General features: G+C 41.2%; 1 protein-coding gene across 1 annotated transcript in view; it reads left to right on the forward strand.

Moving 5' to 3' along the window:
- Nucleotides 1-7,156: 7,156 nt before the first annotated feature.
- The window catches only part of suclg2 (succinate-CoA ligase GDP-forming subunit beta), a 96,998-nt gene continuing 79,793 nt past the window's right edge, over nt 7,157-24,361 (forward strand). Inside the window, exon 1 of the mRNA XM_070959523.1 lies at nt 7,157-7,250. Within this exon, the coding sequence (XP_070815624.1) occupies nt 7,167-7,250 (84 nt within the window). The 5' untranslated portion in view covers nt 7,157-7,166. The remainder of the gene's footprint in view (nt 7,251-24,361) is intronic.

The raw sequence follows: 24,361 nt of genomic DNA on the forward strand, positions 1-24,361 counted from the left end.
TTCAGCTCAGTATAAGGTCTTAGCTCAGTCATCAGCCTTTATTCCTGAAAATACTTCAACTGTTTTCCCACCTCCTGCCTCATTTGTCTGAGCCTGGCACCTTGGGTCCTGTAAATTCAGTCAAAACCTAACACAAGCGCTAAACTGCAAGAACACATTTGGTTGAACAATATGCAAGAATAATCCATCCTTATAAGCCACCGATGTTCAGCCAAACACCATACCTTCTCATAATGGAGCTGCCAAGAAAAAGGCTGTGTGATGGCTGAGCTTCAGGAGGGGCTAAAACACACGTGTCACTTAGAATTCAGTTGTGTCACACCGCGGACCAAACCAGTGCAGACAAATATTGGTTTTGTGTCAAAAAGCTACTTGAAAGTTGGATGTGTTAATCTTCCTGCTAATGGCCTGGCAAAGGCCTCCTTATTATTCTGGCCCCAGCTTCCCTCTACTGGGGGTGTCTCCACAAGGTTAATTAGTGGAGAGTCCCCTGAGGTTCCCCACGCGATGTGGGCTTAGGATAGTGGAGGTGCCTCTACACAAACAAGGTTAATGGAGCCTCAGATAACTCCCTCCTTCTCTTTCCCTCATCCGCATGGAGAGTGTAACTGTGCCTTAGTTATTCATCAGCCTTTAAGGTGGAAGGGCTGGCTGCCTTGGGAGTTTGAACTGTAGGTATTTGCTATTGAGATGACATTCACATCTGCTTACGGTCATTGCATTATTTAAGTAATACTTCAGTTGGCAATGGGAAATGGCAGCACGGTAAACAACCAACTGCTATTTCCAGCTATATTATGTGATGAAAACCAGGAAGTTTAATCATAGTGTGTCACTGTGCAGAAACAACAGCGGCAGAAAACATTTTCGCTACTAAAAAATGCATTTGGATATCATTTCGGCTGGAAAACCATTTTAGGAACTATCATCCATCAATGATCTTGCAGTGTAGCAGCTTTTCTGATGTAGGCAATAATGTCCTATTGAGCTAATCTCGAGCCCATGGGTGTATCTGTCATCATTTCCCATGAGAGAGAGGCAGTAACACGAGGCTTAAATCAAAGAAATAACTCACAGAGAGAACGGGGCCCTGCAAAGGTCACTGTGTCACAAATGACTTTGCATCAAGAGTCACACTCTGAATCACACCCTTAAATAAAGTGTGTCTTCCAGCCATTCCCTAAGGCATACAGTTGAGCAAACTGCACCTTGCCATGCGACCCCCTCTTCCCTCCATGCCTTACCTCACCCTCCTCCTCCTCCTCCCACCCCTATGACCTCCGTTAGGAACAACATGATTTATCACACCAGCATCCCCCTCAGCACCATTCTGATTGCTTTGATTTCACTATTGACATTTCCAACCGTCCCACCTGCATGCATTTTTCATGCCTGACCTGGGATGGTGAGCGTGCATCCGCAGATGATAGTCATGAAAAACACTCAAAAAAAGAAACAATATATCTCATAGCGTGCCCTGAGCTTTATGTGCAACAATCATGTTTGCTTTATGTTCCATGAGTTCAGAGGCTGGCCAATACAGCTGTCTGTCTCTGCACATCTCTTTGTCCATGTGAAGATATTGCCTTCAGAGAGAAAGGGATGAGAGGCTTCCCGCTGCCTCATTGAGGTCACAGGCAAGGAGTGCGCTGATATGCTGGAGGTTTTTAAAGGGAATGAAAGGCAGGAGAGAAGCAGCATGACCCAATCCCCCTTTGGTGACGAAGGTGTCACAGCGTGTGCTGAGAGGCTTGAGAAGGAATTTGGCTCCTCTTCGTCTCTCATATGCACATCTAAGCATTTTCCCAGCCTCTTCTGGCCTTGCCACTGTGTTTATGACTGTGTCTGTGTGTGTGTGAGTTTGTGAGTGTTTGTGTGTTTAACGGGTTCAATGTTTGGTTTTGCTTGGGCTGTGAATTCCGTGCTCCCCGGTGCAGCGAGCCATGCTGTGTGGGATACTGAAGCCTGAATTTTTTAAAAAAAGGGGCATCTATCGAAGCCAGCGTTTCAGATGTCACCTCTGTCAAGCTGTTGATGTTGAGAGTTTATCAGCATTATGTTTCCATAGTGGGAATACAAGAAAGCCTCCGCAGCCCCTTACCTCTGCAGTGCAGCTAAACTCCTCCATGAATGTGATCTGCATTGTACCTCTGCTGTATAGATGCTTCAGACGGCCACCAATGGTCCTCCATGCATCCGCTCAGATGCAGACATGATTACCAGATCAATCACCTCCATGAGTGCTTCTCTCATGTGATGTCATAATATTATATCTCCCTTGCTTTGATCAGAGCTGGTTATTTCCATCCAGGGAACTGCTGCAAAACCTGCAGGAACATCACACACTCATGCACCCAACACTTCACAAGCCCTGTTTGATGCATCTGTCTACAAGCATGGAGACCCACTGACTATGTTATTCCACAGCACATTAATGGAGGGCCTCCAGCTGAGTGTGGCTGACAGACATCTGGGGGAGAGAGATAGCTAAGATGTGGCAGCTCCTGTCGCTGTATTGATTCACTCTCCAGCACTGACATTCCGAGCACACGGAAGCCAAGCTTTGACAATCTTATGTTCTTGGGCTGTTATGGATTTTATGGTAGAAAAGTGAAAGTTATTGCGAGTGATTTTGAGGTATGGCAGTCAACACTGGGAGAAAGTCAGCCTCTTCTTCTGGAGGGAAAAGTGTTTACTGGGTCATAATCTGTCCAAACTCTTTGGGAGCAAATGGGAGGATGAAAGGAAGGACTCACCCTCATAAATATGCATCGCTGTGACATTGTGAACTCTGAGGGTTAGCGCAGAAAACGATGACTAATTATGTTTGCCGTCTGTCATATCAAAAGATGTGCTGAGTACGGGGTGCCAATGACCGTCCCCACTTCTGCCCATCTCTTTCACTTTCTCCCTTTGCCTGCTCCCTCCATCACTCTCAGGTCTTCGTAGCGTCCTTCTTGCCTATTTTAATTTCCCTGTCAGGCACTCTGCTCGCTGTCTGTGTGACTAAGCTGCTCGATTCCTCGCTTGTTGACTCAGCAGTTAAGTGCATTAATTCCCCATCTCTCTCACTCATTTGGTATTCTGCGGGATAGAAAACAAAACTGTTCTCTGGCTTAGCTAATGCCACATAAATCTACATGTAAACATATCATAAGCAGAGTCTAAAACTGTAGCTTTGAGTTGAATCGCAGCACTGTTGCAAAACTGAATAGCTACCTTCAGACTTTGCAAGCACTGCCTGTACTTTTGGTCTCAGTGCATCATATACATTTATTCACAGAGGTCAAACCTAGTAAGCTGGTGCTCAGCCATTTCCGAGGCATGGAGTGTGAGTGCAAGCAGAATGAAATGAAATGGCTCTATCTGCATTCAGTCAGAGGAAGACTCATTTAAGTGTCCAGGCTCTGTGATGTGTAGGAGTGTGAGACGGACAGCCAGAGAAGCAAAACCTTTGGATGCTTGTAGATCCTTTTTTTCTCTCTCTGGTGATCTGCTGTACGGTCCAGCCAGTCACGTTAATGAGATGGGCAGAAACCTTGCTGTCATTGTGTCATTGACTTTTTGAAGAGGGCCCTGCAGTCAGGAGGACTGTGCTGAATTCTCTTTTGAACCCACATCTGGGAAATGTGGTTAACAGGCAGGTCAGAGATAAGAAGACGTACAGAGAGGAAGAGGCCAGAAACATAGCAACGCAGGCAGAACAACAGAGGGCAAGGAAGGAGTCAAAGTAACACAGTGAGTGGAAACAGAGACAGAGAGAGACACCTGAGACACAGATGAAAACCAGAGGGCAATGGCAGATAAACAGAGATGGACAGTGCGGTCCAGACTCTGGGCAGACATAGGGTGTCAGCTCCTGACTGGGAGTCCTGTGGCTTGTTAGCTAAGCGCCCTGTTGTTATTTAAGTGTGAGAGAGTGGTCAGAGCTGACCACACAGCCTGGTGGGAGCTGTGTCTCTCCATCACAGATTTCTGACATCTCGCAGCTCACTGAGCGGAGACTGATGGTGGATTATTGAGGGAAACCTCAAATTAGTTGCTCTGCCTCCACATTTACGCATTTTCCTGAGGGGAGGGGAGAAGAAAAGATGAGCCGTGCAACATTATTATTACCCACGGGGACATTAAAGTAAAGTATGATGAAAGTGTGCGCATTCTTCATTTTCACAGTTATGGCATAAGCACGCTGCTTGTCTTTGCAGTTTTAGTCTAAGTCTCTTGTATTACAATGCATTGTGGCTAAAAAAGGAAATAAATGCTTGTTTTGATGAACACAACCTGAGTCAGAATCAGAATGCCTTTATTAATGAGTCATAGTGATCCATGAGAATATATCCAAGGAGGGGGTATTATTGCATGTTAGCCAAAGAAGAAATGCAACATACACAATGTAAATCTTATGCAATCTATTCAATTGTCAAAGTGTTAAAGGAAAAAAACACAGTTTTATCACAGCTGATGTTTGACAATGATTTACTCAGACAAAATCTTTAAGATATCAGTCGGGTGTTTAATGTGTTGGCTTTTACTCTTTGATTTGATTTCTGTTTTAATGAAACCCTTAAAGCAAGTACACAAACCAAATATCCTGCTTTTTCATTGGTGTGATTTACTAAATATTATGGTCTTTACAATGTTTTTTTTCCTAGACTTTATTAATTCTACAATTCAGCATTTGTCTGTACAAGCAATCACGCACTTTTGGCGGAGATAATATAAAGATATTGGCAATATAACCACAGCTCCTTTGTGAAGTGCCAATTGAACTCAGAATTCGAAATTTGTCTCAGATTTGGTCTGTGAAGAAGAAAAAGCAACACTAGCTGTTTTGTATTCGAAGAGGAATAATGACATGATTGCCATCACTTTGGCCAAAAACACAGTTTCTGTTCTGCGAGACAGGACAACATCCCAAATGAGAAAAGCTGAATTGCATTAGTTAGGGCCATTGATATTCTGACCGTCCTGTCTGAATATCAATTCCGTTGAGAGGAGAAAATGCCCCTGGTGAGACAAAGAAAAAAAGAAACAAAAGCCTGAGAATGCTCAAGTGAATCATTTTTTAGTCACTCTGCTTGGCTTTGGCTCTTAGTGAATTCCTAGACTTAAGTAAAGCGTGCCACTCTTCACTGACACAAAGAGACAAGACAGGCGTTTTATGTATTCGGCAGGATTTGTTGACATACTGAAATATGATGCCAGGGCAGCACTTTTCACTTCGTTTGTGCTCTTACTGTGGTTAGCTTAAAAAGGCCGGCAACCGTCAAGAGAATATTTCACTGTGTGGAATATGGATCACTGACTATCAAAAGCTCTCACCCAAAAGAAGGGGTCTATGAGCAAAAATATCAAATAAACATGAGATAAAATCCCTCCCCGTTGACATTAAAGTGGTTTACATTTGCACATTTTGAAAGTTTTTCAAGGATTTACAATGTAGATTCAGTTATTTGACCATAACGGGACTTAAAAGAAGGTCTCTTGGTTGTAGCAGTTCATCATCATGTCCTCCCCTCTGTCTTGTCCTCTCTAGCCTGCTGACACTGATGGTTTCGAAGTGAGTATCTCATCCCTCTCTCTCTCCCTCTGTCATAATCACTGCTCTTTATGATCGGTTTGCCCTCTCTGCCCTTTCAAGATGCGGCATGTAATGAGGGCTCTGGAGGACTGTGTGAGTGGCCTATTTAGCTATTCAGACAAGATCAGCTCACACATCCCACGCTCTTTAACTCGACTCCCTACCAACACCTCTCAACTGAGCTCAGTGATTGTTTGTCCCGCTCCCAAGGTCACACTCTGGAGCAGCTCAGACATTCAAAATCCATGTCTTTTTTGTGTTTACTCTGTTCATGTCGACCACATAATTAAAATGAGCAGCTTAATTGTTTGACAGTTTTGCAGATTTAAATAGCTCCAAAGACAACTTAAAGGGTCACTCTGCCTCAATTAGAAAAAAAAAGAAACATTATTTTCCACTACAGACTTAATGAATTAATAATTCACGTTTCTTGTCTTGTCTGGTCTTTTACTGTGGATGATGACCCATCCTACATGGGGTTATTTAAACACATCAATCAGCCAAATACCTACATTTCTATGCACATTATTCATCCCCTTGCAGTGCACCCTGAATTTTAGATTTAGAAATATTCATTGGACTTAGAACTACTGTAAACTTGAAGTGTGCAGTATACTTCCATGAACATGAATGAATAAATATAAATGTGTGTATGATGCACATAGAACGTTACCCGTCTCCTATGTGATTACTAAATTAATCAGCAACAAACCAAAATTACTGTGTGTATAGCCACCAACATCCCACAGCACAACCACAGCTAAAAAATAAAAACATTGGCTTCATGAATGTTTAAACATACACAGACAATCTATTTACAATGATATCTAAATAAATATACACAAATCCTGACATGAATGTAAACTAAGCTAAAACATAAAAAACAAAGCCTATATTCAGCATTTAATCTCAGTAAGCACATTATAAGCATAATTCATTGCATAATAGGCTACTCTAATCCACTTAATGTTTTAAATATTTTATTTTCTCTAATTCAATTTCTCCTCTTGCTCCAAGCTTCATCTTATTGTCTCCTTTCGACCTTCAGAGGAAAATCATTTTTCGTTTTTTTTTTTCAAATCTTTTTTGAAATCATGTCTCTCAATTGTCCCGAATAACCAGAACAAAAATCCAAACTTTGTTTTGAGAAAAAACAAAATGACAAAAGTTAAAAGCGATCATTCCCAGAATAATCACCTTGAATAGTATTTATGACAGTGAGACATAATTTTCTTTTCTAGGAGAACTGAAATTAAAATTAAAATTAAAAAGTAGATGTTATTTTGATTCTTTTTGTAATTTATTTTTGATTAAGTAGTCTAATTTCTGAACTCTAGCGCTGTACACGTACTTTTAACTGTACAGCTGGTAAACAGGAACGCACATGCACACTGAACTTGGGTCAGGGTGCGCGCGTTTGTGTGTGTGTGTGTGTGTGTGTGTGTGTGTGTGTGTGTGTGTGTGTGTGTGTGTGTGCGCGTGTCTTTTCCAAGCACCGCCCACGTCCGCCGGTTGACCTATGAACGGCTTTGCGATAACTCGCACGTGCTCCCCACGTCATCTCTTTTTGGTTTTCCGTGTCAACATGGCGGCATCCATGGCATCTCAAGCTGCAGCAAGAGGACTGAGGACAGCAACCTCTAAACACGTACTTCTGGACAAACTCAAGGTACTATTACTGCTACAGTACTGTGAATGCGGGTCTGAGCTCTCGCGGGCGGGTTCTGCTGTCGTATGTCCGCTGTTATCGTCTCAGGGAGCTGTTAGTGTAGCTACGTGGCTAGCAGGTTAGCATGTCCGAGCAGAGAGGTTTGGCAGATCAAAGTTGAACAGTGTGACAGTCCGCTGGTGATGTAACGACACTGTAAGCTATAGTGCTGTAGTAATTTTCATCATACAGACCAGGTAACGACTGTTGTTCTTCAAAAATATTAAAGTATTTGGAAAGCTGTTTTTCTGATGAAAACCTCACTGAACTTTTCACTAATGTCTGCTACAAAATGCTAAGTGCAGCGTTTGACAGTATGTGTAAGCCGAGTGTGTAACATACATAAGCAATTTACAAGATTGAGTTTTGACCTGGCATATATAAATATATATATTTTTAAATTAGTTGTAATGTAAGTCTCGGTTTTTCTCTCAGTCATTACCTAATATTTAGTATATTTAGTCATATGTAGTTTTTATACTTCTACTCCGGTTTGTGTGAACATATGCTTCATTATCAACCACACATACATGTTCACAGCTTAGCTATGAAGGAGACATTCCTGCTACACTGCTACCAGCACATACTGGAGCCTAAAGTTTTCAGATAAGACCACAGTGAAAAGGTTCATTCTTGGCCCTTTGATCCTCCAGTGAGTTTATCCGATCAGGTTTGCCTACTTGCATAATGGCAAGTGATTGCAGTTACGTCGTCATCTGCTATGCAAACAAAGTGTTAGGCCCAATGATTAAAAACAGGATGGAACAAAATGCTGCCAAGGCCACAGAGAGGAAAAAGAAATACAGCTCCGTGCCTTGTAATGATTTACAAACAAATACATTTCCAGATGAGAAAGCAGAGTTATGTTTTCATAATAAGTGTCAAATGCCAGCATGTTCTGCTAGTTTGATGTGTTTCTTCTCGGCCAACGTCAGAGATCTGCTCTTTATCAGAACCCTGTCTGTATAAATGTTTATAGTAATGCTAGTACAGATGTCCTGACTGCAAGGACAGAGCAGGAACCTGTTGATACTGGAAACATTGTTCCAGTCAAGTAGCCACACTCTGACATTGCGTTAGCAGTACAGATGGGCTTGTGCCATCTCATGTCGTATTTACCTTTTCACGTCTGCTTTTGTTGTGCTGCCCTGACAGATTTTTGTATCAATGGAATCTTGACACTTGGAACAGGTAGGGTGCTCGTGATAGCTGTTGTGCCTGGAGCATAATGGTTTTCATTAAACACAGTACTGGGCAGGGACTGCTCCCATAACATACAATACATTTACAACAGTGGTAACAAGTACAATTTTCAGGTACTTGTACTTTACTTGAGTGTTTACGCTTTCTGCTACTTTCTTCCTGTACTCCACTAAATATCAGAGACAAATATTGCATTTTTTACTCCACTGCACTTATAACTTAAGTTACTTTGCAGATTCAGGTTAATAATACAAACTGTCATCAACATTATGACAACATTATGTAATATTATGAATAAGACGATCCCCAGGGTGAAATTCACAAGCTACCCATCAGTGTATATTGTAAAAAAAAAAAAATAGCTCCACCTTTACCAGCATTAAGGTAATGAATGTGTTAATACATCAGTGATTCAGTAATTACAATATACATTATTCCGAAAATAGGCCATTCTGCATGATGTGTGAGAGTAAATTTATGGGTATTTTCAGATGTATCAAAAGAACCCTGATGTATTTATTTCCCTTCGAGAGACAACACAACACAGGAACAATCCATTCTGCATTTTGTGAGTCTGTCACTGCTGAGATTTGCTGTAATTCTGGTGGCAGGTTAGCCCAGTGCTTTGAGTGAACACATTCTCAACCACACATCCCAGCGGACAGGGGAATCTTTGACTTGGCATATGCATTCATTGGCCACTTTACTAGATACACATGTGTAATCTAATGTAATCCAATACACCAGCTAAGCCACACTGTCTGCTTTTATGTTGCCTTTAGTGTTCAGGATGTTTTATGCCGCCACACAGGTGTTAATTCAATGATGCGTTTTAGCATTGAGGTCATAGTTGGTGGTGTTGTACTGAGCTGCATTATATTCAGAGGTGTCTCTAGTATTCTACCTCCCTTATGTATGTAAATAGGGAGGACAAAAATTAGAAACATCTCTCAATATGATGCTGTTCAGTTCAACCCCACCTGTAACTATGACCGCAGTTATAAACATATAATTGAATTTCCACACTATCTCAACAAAAAAATGAGCATTATGAAATTGCTTAAAGCTGAATTCATGCCAGAGCTGTTATACACTTTTCAATCATCCCCTGAAAGAGAGAGAAAAAAATGTTATCTTGAGAAAATTTCAAATTAAATGTCATCCAAAAACTGCTTAAGTAATGTTGGTCCAACAAACGCCCAACAAAATCTTTACGTACAAATTTAACTTTTTCATTGTTCTTTTCATCAGTAAGTTGGACAACAGTTCCAGCTCCCCTGTAGAATTGCTCCATTTACAGAGATATATTCTAGTTTCAGGTTAGGGCTGGGCGATATGGCTGAAAACTCTATTGTGATATAAGTGTTTTATATTGGTCGATATCGATAATTATTGATATTCTTTATGACCTATTTAAAATTATGATCAGGAGAAAAATACATTCAATTTAAACATTTTTATTTTAAATTAAACCTTCGTCTGATTATAATCCCCTCAGCTATCAAGGCAGAAAGGAAAGGAAATGTCAACACAACAATGGAAAACACTCAAATAATAAAAGTAAAAAAAGTGTAAAAATGTAAACAGAGAGAAACCTGAGAACTTTTTTTCTGCAGGTTTAGTGCAGGAAGTTCACAAGCTGATTCACCCTCTGGTGAATAAAATGTTTTCAGATATGTGCAGTGTTTTGGAAACAGCAGAAACTGAGGTAGACTTGACATCTGTAACATACAAACAAACAAACATGATAGACAGCACAGTAACACTGACTGAACTATAAAACCAGCCTAGACATATGAACAACTTTAGTCACTCTTCTTACTCTAAACATACATGAACTATTCAATTATATTTATATTGCAAGTGTGTTTAAGAAAAAAAAAAGTGCGTGTAAGAGATGTTTATAACCTGGCTTCTCCTCAGTGCTCAGTGAAGCATGTCTTTAGCTACATGATATGCCGCTGCCTCCGTTACGTCTTCGTGCCTTTTAGATGATTTGTCATCAGGCACTGAAGCAGATACCTCTGCATGGTGGTCAGCTGCTTGTGTGGTGGTGCTGCGGTTGGCGGACGTTGGCGAATACGGCTGCGCTCCAAAGAGTGAGCACGGCTAAGGTGGTTAAACAAGTTTGTGGTATTGCCGGTCTTGGTGGGGACGACAGTCTTGCATAAGTTACAGACCACATTGGTCTGACTCCGGTCCGACTTATGAAATCCAAAAAACTCCGTACTGGCGAGCTGACTTTCCCTGTTTTATCAACAATTTCTTCGCTCACTGCGGCACTCACTTTCTATTTCTCATCTCACTCCTTGCGAAGCATCAAACACGAGACAACAAGATGGCGCAACCGAACTTGATAATGTTACATAATTGCCGTGTTAGTGTGTCTCTCTCACTGATTAGCGATTACTCCCTACGTTGTTCAGTTACCTGAGAGCGAGTGCCTTTGTTCATGCAACCAACCTCGCTTCGCAACTTCAGGTTTCTTCCGATGAAGAAAAAAAAAAAATGATCGAATGCTTTATCAAACGCATTTTATATTGATATTGATGACGTGTCTATCGCGAGACATATCGCTGTCGTTTTATCGCCCAGCCCTATTTCAGGTGTATACATTTCTTTACACATAAAGGACTGATGGATGTCAGAAAGATCCCATACTGGTGATTTGAATGTTCATTGTCCCCTAAACAGCACCCTCTCTCATTTCTGTAACATTCTCACAAATCTATAAGCATGTTTTCTCGGAAATAAAACTACACTTTGCACTGATGTTGGTCACAGTGAGCCGTAAATGTGTGTGCTTATGCACAAGCGGCTGGCTTAAGAGTCTGTTTTGAGTGTAAGGCAGAGTGAATACAATTCCAAGGGTCTTGGTTGCTTTCAGTAACAGGTCGTCTCTCTCTGCAACTGGTCCCATAACAACCTGGGACGTTGGTCTCTTCCACTGCATTAATACTGTCCCTTGATACACACGCACAAAGTGAAGACCAGTGGCTCAAAGAAAGGATGTATAACAGCCTCTGTAGCTCAGAATGATTGTCCCATGTACTCTATTTACACATTTGGCAAAATGAGGCAGAGCTTGTCTGGATCATTGTTGTTGGGATATGCTGTTTGCACTCCATTACTCTTGAAATATGCATTTTTTTTCTGTGAAGCCTATAAGCATATGCAGTTGCCTGTGTATGAAGAAACCAAGCTAGAACTAATGCAGTCCTGCCATAAATCCTCCCTTCATGAAGGTTGTAGTGTTTGTTGTTTCGAGACGTTGATTCAATTATATGATTATTCTGGAGGATGCAGAGAGTTGTTTCTGACACATACCTTGCTGCTTTTTTCCTTTGTAGATAACTGGCTTGCAAGGTCATCAAAGACTTCCATGGTTTCACATGTCAGCTTTTCAACAGAAAAAAATATATTAAGTAATTAACTATCTGCAGTTAGACTTTCTTTCTTTCTGCTGCGATCATACTGCTGCTGATCTTATCACCCGTCACTGATGCACAAACAAACAGTGTGTGTAATGACTGAATTAACCAAGAGACAACCTTGATAGGTACAAGCTAGCGGAAATGTTACATACTATGTTTTTAAAACCCTGAACGAATGTGTAGCACATCGGCCCATAGATCAAACGGCTGAAGAAATTTCTTCTTGAACAATGACACAATACTGTGTCCTCCAAATCACTGTTCAGAACATATGTGGCAGGGAAAGCTGCTCGGAAGGCAAAGGGTGACCCAGTTAGGTGGCTGAAAGGTGTCTTTTGGAAATTACGTGTGTTGCAGTTAATGGACAAGATAAAAATGTATATTTAAGTAGAAACAAGGAGTGTGTAGAGGGTCAGGATTATGATAAATTCAGCCACATTTATCAAGTTCTGCCACACATTTGAAATGAACTGATCCATTCTAAATGAAATGATTGTCACACTTAAAAGGAAAGAATCTGTTACAGCCAAAGTGATTAATAACAAGTACTTATCCACCGCACGTATCACATTCCTGTGATATCGGCCATTGGTATCGGCCCCAGTCTTGATATCATAATGTTGTTATTGTTGTATCATCCTCTTGTATGTCTAAGGTGTGTTTTCTCAACTTTGCTCACTTTCCTGCTCTGTACTGTGTTCATACATCACCCACATACAGTACCAGTCAAAAGTTTGGACACACCTTCTCATTCAATGGTTTTGCTTTATCATTGTTTCCTCTACATTCATTTAGGAGTGGCGGGCCACCATTCCTAAATCCTAGCCACCGCTCCTTCAAATTTTTTTTTTATTTTTATTTTTTCATTTTTATTGTTGCAAATACACCACCGCCGCATGTCTCCACCTTCACAGCAGAGTCCAACGTTAATTACTCGCAAGTGCGCGGCCTTGAAAGTGACATCACGTCAAGCACCCAGGCACCAGGTCAGAGAGTCAGAGGATGGTCGTCTTGGAAAACAGGGCAGCGACTTACCGGGGAAAAGGTAGACTTATTAGCTTAGGATAACTCATAATGGATTTTACAAGTTAAATAGACATTTGCAAAATATTGACGGCCAGCTAACGTTATGTAACATATCGGTAGCTTAAGTTAATTGGGCCCGGTGCCAACTCAGTGTTGCTAACGTGAGTAAACTAATTGATAGCATGAAGCTAATATCTACACTCCATGATGTAACTGCTGACTGCATTTTCAGATGAGCTTGTTCAAATATTTCTCTAAGAAGAGAAAGACAGCTGATGAAGATGACACTAGTCAGTAGTGATGTGTCGGTCGTGAATGAAGCGGCTCTCAGAGTCCGCTCTTTGAAGTGAACGATCGGAGCCGGCTCCTGCCTGCTACCCGGACCAAGAGCCGCTTTGGGTTTTTTTTTGTTTTGTTTTTTCTCAACTCTTCTTCCGTTCAAGCCGCACGTGATTGGTCAACTACATGATGTGTGGTGGCTTCAGTGTGTATGCACTGAGCAGGATGGGGAGGAGCAGGGGTTACAGACACAGCGCACGAGCACACACAGACACATTCAGCCTTTAAAAAGCAATTTTCAACTGCCCATTCAATAAATAGGTTGTAAAAGTAAAATCTGCAGTCAAGTGTCATTTGTTTATGCGCCACAGCTCCCCAGAGAGCTTGCCCCCGCTGCTGAAAAAAATCCTAGAGGAAACCCTGTTTATTTTTTTATTTTCTAAATTGTAGATTATTCAAAGTAGCCACCATTTGCTTTGATGACAGCTTTGCCCACTCTTGGCATGCTATCAATCAGCTCCACGAGGTAGTCACCAGGAATGGTTTTCCAACAGTCTTGAAGGAGTTCCCAGAGGTGATGAGCACTTGATGTCTGCTTGCCTTCACTCTGCAGTCCAACTCATCCCAAACCATCTAAACTGGGTTTAGGTCAGGCGATTGTGGAGGCCAGGTCACCCGATGCAGCACTGCATTGTCCTGTTGAAAAACAAATGATGGTCCCACAAAGTGCAAATCAGATGGGATAACATATTGCTGCAGAATGCTGTTGCTGGTTAAGTGTACCTTGAATTGTGAATAAATCACCAACAGTGTCACCAGCACAGCACCCACACACCATCACACCTCCTCCTCCAAGCTTCACGGTGGGAACCACACATGTACAAACCATCTGCTCACCTTTTCTGCGTCTCAAAGACATGATGGGTGCAGCCCTCATCAGACCAAAGGACAGATTTACACTGGTCTAATGTCCATTTTTTGTGTTTCTTGGCCCAAGCTCTTCTTTTTATTCTTTCTCAGAAGTGGTTTCTTTGTAGCAATTCGACCATGAAGGCCTGATTCATGCAGTCTCCTCTGAACAGTTGATGTTGAGATGTGTCTGCTACTTGAACTTTGTGAAGCATTTATATGGGCTCTAATCTGAGGTGCTGTTAATTTGCGGTTTCTGAGGCCTGTAACTCTGATGAACTGATCCTCTGCAGCAGAGGTGACTCTTGGTCTTCCTTTCCTGTGGCTGTTGTCATGAGAGCCAGTTTCATCATAGAGGTTGATGGTCTTTGCGACTGCACTTGAAGATACATTCAAAGTTCAAAATTTTCTGGATTGACTGACCTTCACGTCATAAAGTAATGATGGACTCTTGTTTCTCTTTACCTAGCTGAGTGGTTCTTGCCATAATATGGATTAGAACAGTAGTCAAATAGGGCTATTCACTGTATAGACCTTTGTACCAGCCCTACCTCTGCACAGCACAACTTGTGGTCTCAAAACACATTAAGAAGGCCAGAAATTCCAGAAATGAACTCCTGACAAGGCACACCTGTTAGGTGAAAACCATTCCAGGTGACTGCCTCATGAAGATGATTGAGAGCATGCCAAGCCTGAGCAAAGCTCTCATTAAGGCAAATGGTGGTTACTTAGAATAAGCTAAAATATAAAACATATTCTGGTTTGTTTCACACTGTTTTGTTTACCACATCATTCTATATATGTTCCTTCATAGTTTGTATGTCGTCAGTATTAATCTACAATTTAAAAAAAATAAATAAATAAAGCAAAACCATTGAATAAGAAGGTCTGTTTAAACTTTTGACTGGTACTGTACATGTCCACCAGTGTTCCCAGAATGTTTTGTTTTGCTCAGTGGTGTGCAGTTTGCTTTGGCATGCCCTTAAAAAGTAAACTCTTGCAAAACTTTTAATCTCATTGCTGGCTGTTGTACCTGCTTCCCTTCCACTACATCCACTTCTCTCTCTCTCTCTCTCTCTCTCTCTCTCTCTCTCTCTCTCTCTCTCTCTCTCTCTCTCTCTCTCTCTCTCTCTCTCTCTCTCTCTCGGGCCAGGTGATAAGAGTAATGATGAGGGATTCTCTCTGGTCTGTAGCACAATATCAGAGCTTGAACTGATTGACAGCCAGGTATCTCTACAATAGAATCAAACCAGCTTTGACAGTATGTCAGCTAAGCTGAGGAATTCAATTTGCGATGATTTGTCAACAACAATGCAGAGGACATCGCAATATATTCAGATGGTTAGGCTCCAGGATGCTCTTAAAAGGGGAGTGGGATGCCATGTTTTTGTTCCATCTCTCTCTCCCCCACTCTCTCTGTCTCTGTCTCTCCCTCTCTCTCTCTCTCTCTCTCTCTCTCTCTCTCTCTCTCTCTCTCTTTCTCCCATAAATCAAATCTCTTGAATTCTTGTCTGCACAGCGAGATAATCCTCAGGCTGTTTTTCACTGTCGCTGCACAGTGGTGAATTTGTAAACGTTTGCTAAGTTTTTATTTTTTGTAAGGTGTGCCTGCTTAGTAATAACCCAGCAGAGTTGAAGCTCGGTTTGAAGGGAAACACTGGGAAGAGAGGTGGCTCAATGAGACTGGGTGCTGAATATTTTACAGAGGAGGGTGGAGAGCCCTCTGCTTGCAACGACTTCTTTTGCTGGAACTTCAAACAACGGGCGGCTTCCCCATCTGTCTCAGCAAGAACACATTTACATTTCCTCCCCGCAAGGGATACTGGAGGACGAAGTCAGCTCTAACTGGATTTGAATATCGCTTCACCAAGGTTAATAGCCATTTCTGTAGCTGGTGAGGTGCTTAGGCTTTTTCAATTATTTAGAAGGGCTGCAGTCATTAGGAAATGTTGGCAGCCTCTGAAATGGGAATGCAATGAGTGAATGCACTCCTATCAGCTTAACTTTTGCTGTTGTTCTTGTACAGATAATGAGGAAAAAGTGGGAGTGAGGCTGGAAATTAGTTGAGAAAACAATGCCAGTGATTGCTGACAGCTGTAATTCATTCAAAGTGCAGTATGTTGAAGATTGTGTTCAGCTGCCACACTAGCTAATTCATCATCTTTGAAATTAGACCTTCAAATATATCTTAAGTGTGAGTTGGATTTCATAATGGAGTTTGCCTCCGGCCACCCCCTTATGAACTTTTTTTTTTTTCAAGGTCTTGAGACCTGACTTTGACACCGTCAGTCCGGCAGCCTGATGGTGTGGTTTTGTCATAAAAACAGCTATGGTGTTACAGTACACATGGCTGCTGCTGGTGGCAATGAAGACACCAATAAAGAAGCTGCCCACAAAGTAATAAATTGTCTACACACTACTGGCAGTTCTTCTGCTCTGATACAGCCCCAGATGGTTTTGTTGCATGTCAAAATTTGACCCGCTAGTTTACTTGTCTCAGGCACGTTTGCCTTGATAATTATTGAGGTGGTGCAAACACTTTGCATTGAGAACTTCATTTGCAGTTTTGAGAGATCGAACAGGAACAGGTCATGACACGTGATGACACCATGACTTGTAGCACCAATGAATTGCCATTGTTAAGTTAGCCATTCATGAATATGGCTCCAGGGTATTTGCCTGTGACCAATTTCATACTTGTAGATGTGGATGTATATGGGGGTGAACTTTGACATAGTTGCACACCCTTGTATGGCCTTCTCGTCATTCCTGTGTTGTCTTCCCCTTAGACCTGACACCTTTGAACATGACTCTGTATACCCGCTCTTATTAACTATGCTAATTACTGAAATCCCTATCTGTAGAGACAGAGCAGTCAGGTTTTCCTTTCTTAAGCCTGTCTGCAGGAGATTAGACCTGCCCTGCCTAAAGACCTGCCAATGATGCAAATCTCACTGATCTAAATCCTGGAGCCATGCTCTAGTGCTCCCGCCTCTGTCTCTGCTCTACTGCTCTATTCCCAGCTCTCTAACAGACAGACGTCATCTCTGTCTCCATACTCTAATGGTCTGGACACGACCTCTAGCTTTGAAGAGGCAAGGACAGAAGCTACAAGTGGGTGGTAGCCATAATGAGATGAGAGCAAAAAGTACATCTTCTGTGCCATACGTGAGACCTTACATGACTCGCCTCTTCTTCTGCTGTATAGATGAATAGCCATCATGATTTTTGATACCATCAGAAAGCAGCGTGGACATAATGAGGTTTTTATAGAAATATACCAGAGTTTAAAGTGCCTTTCGATAGCAGCTTAAACGGAAAGTAGAGCCTAATGATTATGAATGCCTAGATGTACTTAACAATGTAAATGCAGCCGATTGACCTGCTGTGCTATGTTTGTGAGGACGAGTCATTGTGCTTTCACTAAACCAGTTGGCAGTGTCCCCGGGTTTTACCACTATTACATTCCTGTTATCTTTGCCATTGCTCCTTGTCCAAATCTATGCAGGCAGTGCCAAAGCAGAAGACAGAGAGGAACTACTGCCATCAATACTCAAGTACTTTATTAATTAAAGGAGAGCAGGCTTTCTGAGTGCTTCATGAGGCATGCTCTTGCTACATGGCTGGCTTTAAGTGGAATTATGCCTGCGCTTCATGCTGGCCTGTTTATGCAGAAAATCCACATCAACTCTGCGTCTTTGGCTCTTCCATTTCCTTTCCTGTGTGTCACCTCTCTCACGGCTTACTACACAGTGCTTGTCTAATTGCAAGACAGCCTGTATTTATGAGTTGCAACTAAGTAGCAAACTGGCACCTCATTAGCAGAAAAACATTCTACTGCACTCAGTATGGCAATGATTTTTATAGTCGCTCTGAGTACTACTCTCTGATTCAGCCTGTGCTCATGGAAGTGGACACTGTAAAGTTGCCTTTTAAATTCTTCCCGGATGGTTAGCTAAATGGATGGGGAAAAGAGACGAGTTCATAACCTGAATTGGAACAAATCAATTACATAGAATTGGTGAACTGGCAATCTGTTAATTTCTTAAACATTTGATAATGCCCCGTAAGGAGCATTCTGGTTAATTAACTCTGCAGTCATTTGTCGTCACTAATAAGGCAGTGTCATTTCAAAGGGGTTAGGGTCTGGCCATGACAAGTAATGAGGATTTTAACCTCACCAGACATGTGGGGATACCACTGTATAGTATGAGATATTCAGTGCCTCTGGAAACTCCATTTGTTCACACACTGTGGTTTAAAGATATGTGAATGTGATATGCGATTATGTAAATACTTAAATTAATTCTTTTACATTCCAGCTCAGCTATCAGATTAAGTGCATTCATTATTGTTCTTTTTCACATAAAAACACAGTTATGGGTTTAATGTTTTCTGAAAATGTAATAAATTACTGCAACACAACACTGAATAGTTTCCTTTTAGAAAAGAAATCCACCAAAAACCACATTAAGCTGTGAATACCCAAGTATATTCCACCTCTTAGAAATACATAATGTTTACCATTTCTTAGTTAAGCCTGTTACTATGCTAACATTGTAGTTTTAACCTAATGTAAAGTGCACCTGAGGCTGATGGAAATTACATCAACTAAAGTATTGGACAAATGAACAGTTTGACTTAACGGTGGCAAAGGTGAAAAGTCTGTGGATCACTAAAGTCGTATGGATTCATCATCCTTGAACCGTGAATGCCTGTACAGAATCTTACTAAATATCATAGCAATCTATCAAATAGTTGAGATAGCTTGGAACAAAGTAGTGGACCAACAGATGAATCAACAGACCAGCATTGCCATCCATAAAGCCGCGCTGCTCGCATAGTTAAAAATAGAGTCTATTGTCTTTGGTCTTCACATGGCTTTTCTGTGAAAAGTGCCTCAGTACATCAGGTTTGAAGTTTCCAGAAGGTCTGCTTTGTCTCATTCTTCCTCTCATTTTTCTGCTGCACTATCTTTCTGTGATGCTCATGTTTTTTTTTTTTCTTTCTTCTTTTCTTTCGGGCAATTCAAGAAAAAACCCACTAAGGCAGGCCATCTCAGATTTTGATGGGAAAGGAATACCCTGTGGTCATTAGAAGGACAGTCACTTGGAGGACGCTCAGAGTCCTAAAATGATCTCAAAGGCCCCTTTGAACCCCTGCTGATTGGAGTCCTGTAAGCTCCTCTTCCTGTTCTTAAGGTCGTGTCATGCGGGCCACATCAATACAGATTTGCAATTTCCTCATGAATATGCCTGATTAAAATTGTGCATTAGCCTCAGAAACTACGAAAGCATCAGCTTTCTTTTTTTTTTTCTTTTGCACAGACTCTTGGGAATCAATCCTGGATTGGCATATTGAGAGTTTCCGCTGATGGAGCTGCACTATGTCCAGCCATTGAGACTTAATGATAATAGCCTGTGTGAGAGGGGTAGTGTCTTGTGCTCAAGGTGTATTCTGAATCCCTTCTGTGTTTTACTACCTTAATGCAGCTCTTCATAGTGCTTCCTCTGTATTCATAATGTATGAACTGTTGGGGGAAAAAAAACATAAAGTAATTTGTTACTTTCTTATAGACTTCTGAAGGGTTTTGAGTGATGAAGGCTCTTGTTCAGGTGTCCTATAAGGTATCGATTAGATCATGCAACAGCAGCCACTTTGCATGTGTCGTCCACATCATCAATCAGAGCAGTCTTTCCTTCATGTTGCTGTACTCCATCTAGCAGATTACTGGTTACCATAGGTTCTCATACCAATGTCAGTTAAACAGAGAAAAACACAGCCGACAAAAGCCCAGTAGAACATGTATTGCATTTAAAACATCAGATATATTGTCTTTGTAATGTTGTCCATTGAGACAGCTTGTTGATTTTTTTTCATTTCAAACGTAGGGTTTTCAGTTGATGCTTAGAATATGATGAAAGGTTTGCTTCTATCTGCGTGCGACATGGTAAACACAGCTTGAGCAAATAACCCTTATATATCCATTTTATTGTCGTTATTTTCCGGAAATTCCTATTTATTCCCATGGAACATTTCCACCTTAAATTTAACCAGAATTTTGCAACCCCACATGTTGGTAGGGCTTTGAGTAAGTTTCCATTATAGATTAATGTACATTGTTATTTTCATGGAAAATCAATAATTGTTTGGTCCATGGAATGTCAGCAAATAGTGACAAATGCCCAGAGCCCATGGTGACGTACTCAAACGGCTCATTTTATCAGTCCAACAGCTTAAACGGCATAAATATTCTGTCTTGAAAGAGTAAAAAAACAGCTAATATTCAGGGAAGCTGGAACCAGTGAATTTTTGCCATTTTGGATGAATAATTTATCAATCGATTATTAAAAATTCTTGCCTGGATTCGCTGGATTAATCGACTCTTTGTTTCAGTTCTAAATGTAGGTGTTTGTGATGCTGTGTTCAACAGGTTTTTACACTGTGTAATACAGATGAGATTAGGATCACGGTCATTTAAGTCAATATCAGCATACATCACAAAATGACTAATGTATGCTCGCATGTTGAGAAAACATGGATCATTGCATTTAACTACTTGTCACCTAATGTGTAATGACTAAATGCATTCATAATTAATCTCTATGGAAATGAACTGTTGCCCGAATGAATACTACGGCATTACTAAAGATGATGTTGGCTGCATTGTGAAAACCACAGTGCTGATGTCCTTAGTTCGATAAATAGCCTGTGTTCAGAGATAATGTTCTCTTAGTGTTACCAAGTGCCGGGGCAGAATCACATCTTCACTCGCGATTGGCCGGGTCCTCGCTGGCTTCACTTCCATTCGCGAAACAAATGCGTTTTTTGACCTGCGATGTCAACCCTTTGAATTTTTGAGTGACAGATTAACGAGCAGTGCAGCATTGACTGGCTGCTGTTTATGGGCCTGATCAAAGGTGATTGCCTGCTTTGTAACCTTCCCCTGTAAATTAAGGCTTATGACTCTAATAAATTTCCAAGGGAGCCAGAACTACTCTGTCAGATGGTGACTTTTTGACATTGTTCCACTCTCTCATAGTGATAAAGACAACTGCTTTAAATTAGCCTTAGGATATTGACTCCTTAAGTTTAACAGAAGGGCAAACAACAAAGTAGTGGCATGTCTTGAAATGACTTTGCAAAGTGCCAAGATCAGACATCCCCTCACTGTGATGACACTTCTCACAACAAGTGTGGTTTGACAACGTACATGCTGCCCTCAACCAGACACGAGACTGCACAATCTTGCGCCTCATAGGAGAAGTCCTGATGTTGCATGATGCCGTGCTGAATACCATATGGCCAAGCTAAGGAAGTGTTTTGGGAATATGGCATTGACTATATTGAGATTTCGTCCTTCAGAGCTACTCGTGGATAAGTACAGCTGCGACAAGGACTCGGCAATCTGATGCAGCTGCTGCCATCGCTGTCTGTCCTCTCCGTGTCTTTGTGTGAGGGCGCAGTCGCTTTCAGAGCTCAGCGAGGGGAGTATGGTGACATACTTCATTCAGCACATCTCAATGATTCACGTTCCTTTGTTCTTTTCTTATTTATGAACGTCAACACAGTTTATTTTTAGTGAATGTCTTTGTGACTTTTTGTCTTTGGTTTGTTTTTTCGATATGTTTCTCCTGTATTCTTTAGATTTATGTCAACATTTGTTCACCACAAATTAGGTGAATGTGCTACATCGTTTTGAATGTTGAAGGGACCCTGTAAACGTCTAAGTTTGACCTTTTCTTTTTTTTGAAATGTTTTTATTGTATCAAGAGATCACCTCAGTAGATATCAGAATTCTATGAACATAATTTTCAGGGCCTCACTGATTGTTTTAAAACAAAGTTTAGGCTACTAAGTGTTAGCTTCTGTAGACAAGTGCAGTATATATTAATGTAGATCAGCCTGCAAATTTCAGAATTTGCATGAATTTTCATGAACAAAAAAAGTTTTTGCTGTCCTGTGCCTTTTTATCCTGCCAAACCTCACGCAAATATGTAAAATGTTTTAATGATTTAGAGATTTTAATATCCTTTTGAGCCTTTAATCAAATGCAAATCCATCAAAATTCTCTTCTCTAGAACACCATTCTTTATTTATCAAATGTCTCCTCCTTCATACACAAGCCTGTTTTAATTTTGATGGACTGGTGTTGAAACTCTCACTGGGCTGCACCTCACTGTGTGACTGTTCTCAAAGTAAGACGCTTTGATCAAAACATCAATCAAAAGCACTCCGATCTGACTGAGAGGAGGATGTTTGCGTGGCTTTAAACATAAAGCCCTTTCGTAAGAGAGAAAACAAAGTTTGTATCCACCTCTGCCACAGTGTACGTGACATTTTGTGATCACTCGCTGAATGTCAAGACTCTTGCTGCAGGCCTGCTGAAAGCAAAATTCTTTCACGGAATAAGTTCTTCCTCAGCAGGACTTCAGCTTCTTTCTCCTCTGATTTGCATTTTGAAGTAAAGGTTTTTCTTGTGCTTTTGCATCAAAAGCAAAATGCAGTCGCTAGGGTGTAAAACATAATGGAGACAATGGCAGACTATTATTGGACTGGTGGCACATAAATACTGCATGGCTTCATGGTTTCATGGCTTCAGCTGTAGCGTATTTGTACCTCAGGATCTCTTGGAAAGTCTTGTGTCCCTGACCTAAAGGGAAAGCCAGGTATGTATGTTTTGTGGGCCTTTTTTGGAACCTGTCTCGACCTTGAGCCAAGTGCTTTGTCAGAAGGGCTTATTTGAACAAAAAGTCACAGAGCATTGCTTGTCGAATCATAAGGCCTGGTTACTAATGTGACCGCTTGCATTTCCACTTTTCACCATGCAGTTTGTTTCCACTTTCTTTCTATGGCATGCCACTGAGACATTGGTTCTGTTTTGATTTGCAGAATAAATGCGACCTGTTCTGTAAATGTCTTTATTGCCTTGTTTCTCCTCATATTAATAGAGAATATTGCTGTTTATCTTTGTCGCCACTCTCTCTTGTCACTGCGCCCCACTTCTCATCACTTGGATGTATTCATGAGAAAGAGCTTGAGTGCTTTTGCGTGTATAGGACTTCGCTGTGAATATTTATGCCATGTCAGAGCGCACAACTTTGTTTTTGCCATAGTGTGTGTTCACGAGTGTGCACAGCACATCCCGTGTGTGTCAATTTTCGTCTGTGTGTGTGTGTGTGTGTGTGTGTGTGTGTGTGTGTGTGTGTGTGTGTGTGTGTGTGTGTGTGTGTATTAAGGACAAGTAGTGCAGTAGTTAGGTAGAAGATGCTGGTGGATTGTCTCTACAGTGCTGCTGATGATAATTACTGTAGAGAGAGAGTCTCAGAGGACTGCAGGGCAGCTGCCTGCCTGCCTGCCTGCCTGCCTTGCTGCCATACTACCATTTACCGCTCATGGCTTTCTACAGAGGCAGACGTGTAGCAGGTTATTATCATTATCATGACTTGGCTATCTGATAATGCTAAGCATGACTAGGAGTGACTGAAACCATAACTGTGGTAATGATTTTTGAAGTATTGTATTCTACACGAGGGACTCAGGAGGGATGTCTTAATATCTACTCTTATGGTGGCAAATTGATCTATTATTCTGTAAGTACAGAGTTGCACAATTTGAGGAGCTGCTGGGTATGGAAGTGTTTTTTAACAGTTTAAATTTCTGTTTTAAAGTTGTCTTTTAGTGTTATGCTGTTCATGTATTCATCTTCAACACTGAAATATGCGACTCTTTCACAATATTTTGCTCATGTGATTTTGTTTGATTTCATCTTTGTTTCTCACAAGTCCGGTTTTGTCAGTCAGTTGAGTATGGCGCATGGCTCTGGGATAAAGCCAGTCAAATATGCAAATCAGAGCTGCAGCAAGTTCATAATGGTTTGTCATCGCAAAACACGACACTGTATCTGTATCGTACTCTTTCGCTTCAGATCACCGTTGGCTGCACATGAAACTGAATTTGTAACTCTGGGATTGGATATTCCTTCCTGAAATGCTCAGTGGGAATCATCTCCTTACATTTTTATCCACAAAGGTTTGCACCGTCAACAGCCATAGCTTTTTGTGCTAGTGTTTTTTGGATACTTTATGCCTTTGTTTGAAAGTGAACAGTGAAGATGTGGGGGGTGGAAATGAGGGGAGAGAGACTGTGTGCAACAAAGGTCCTTGGCCAAAATTGAACCTTGTGATCATACCATGTAAACACACCTGATTCAAATGAGTG

The sequence above is a fragment of the Chaetodon trifascialis genome, chromosome 3 (genome assembly GCF_039877785.1).
Source record: "Chaetodon trifascialis isolate fChaTrf1 chromosome 3, fChaTrf1.hap1, whole genome shotgun sequence".
Lineage (NCBI taxonomy): Eukaryota > Metazoa > Chordata > Actinopteri > Chaetodontiformes > Chaetodontidae > Chaetodon > Chaetodon trifascialis.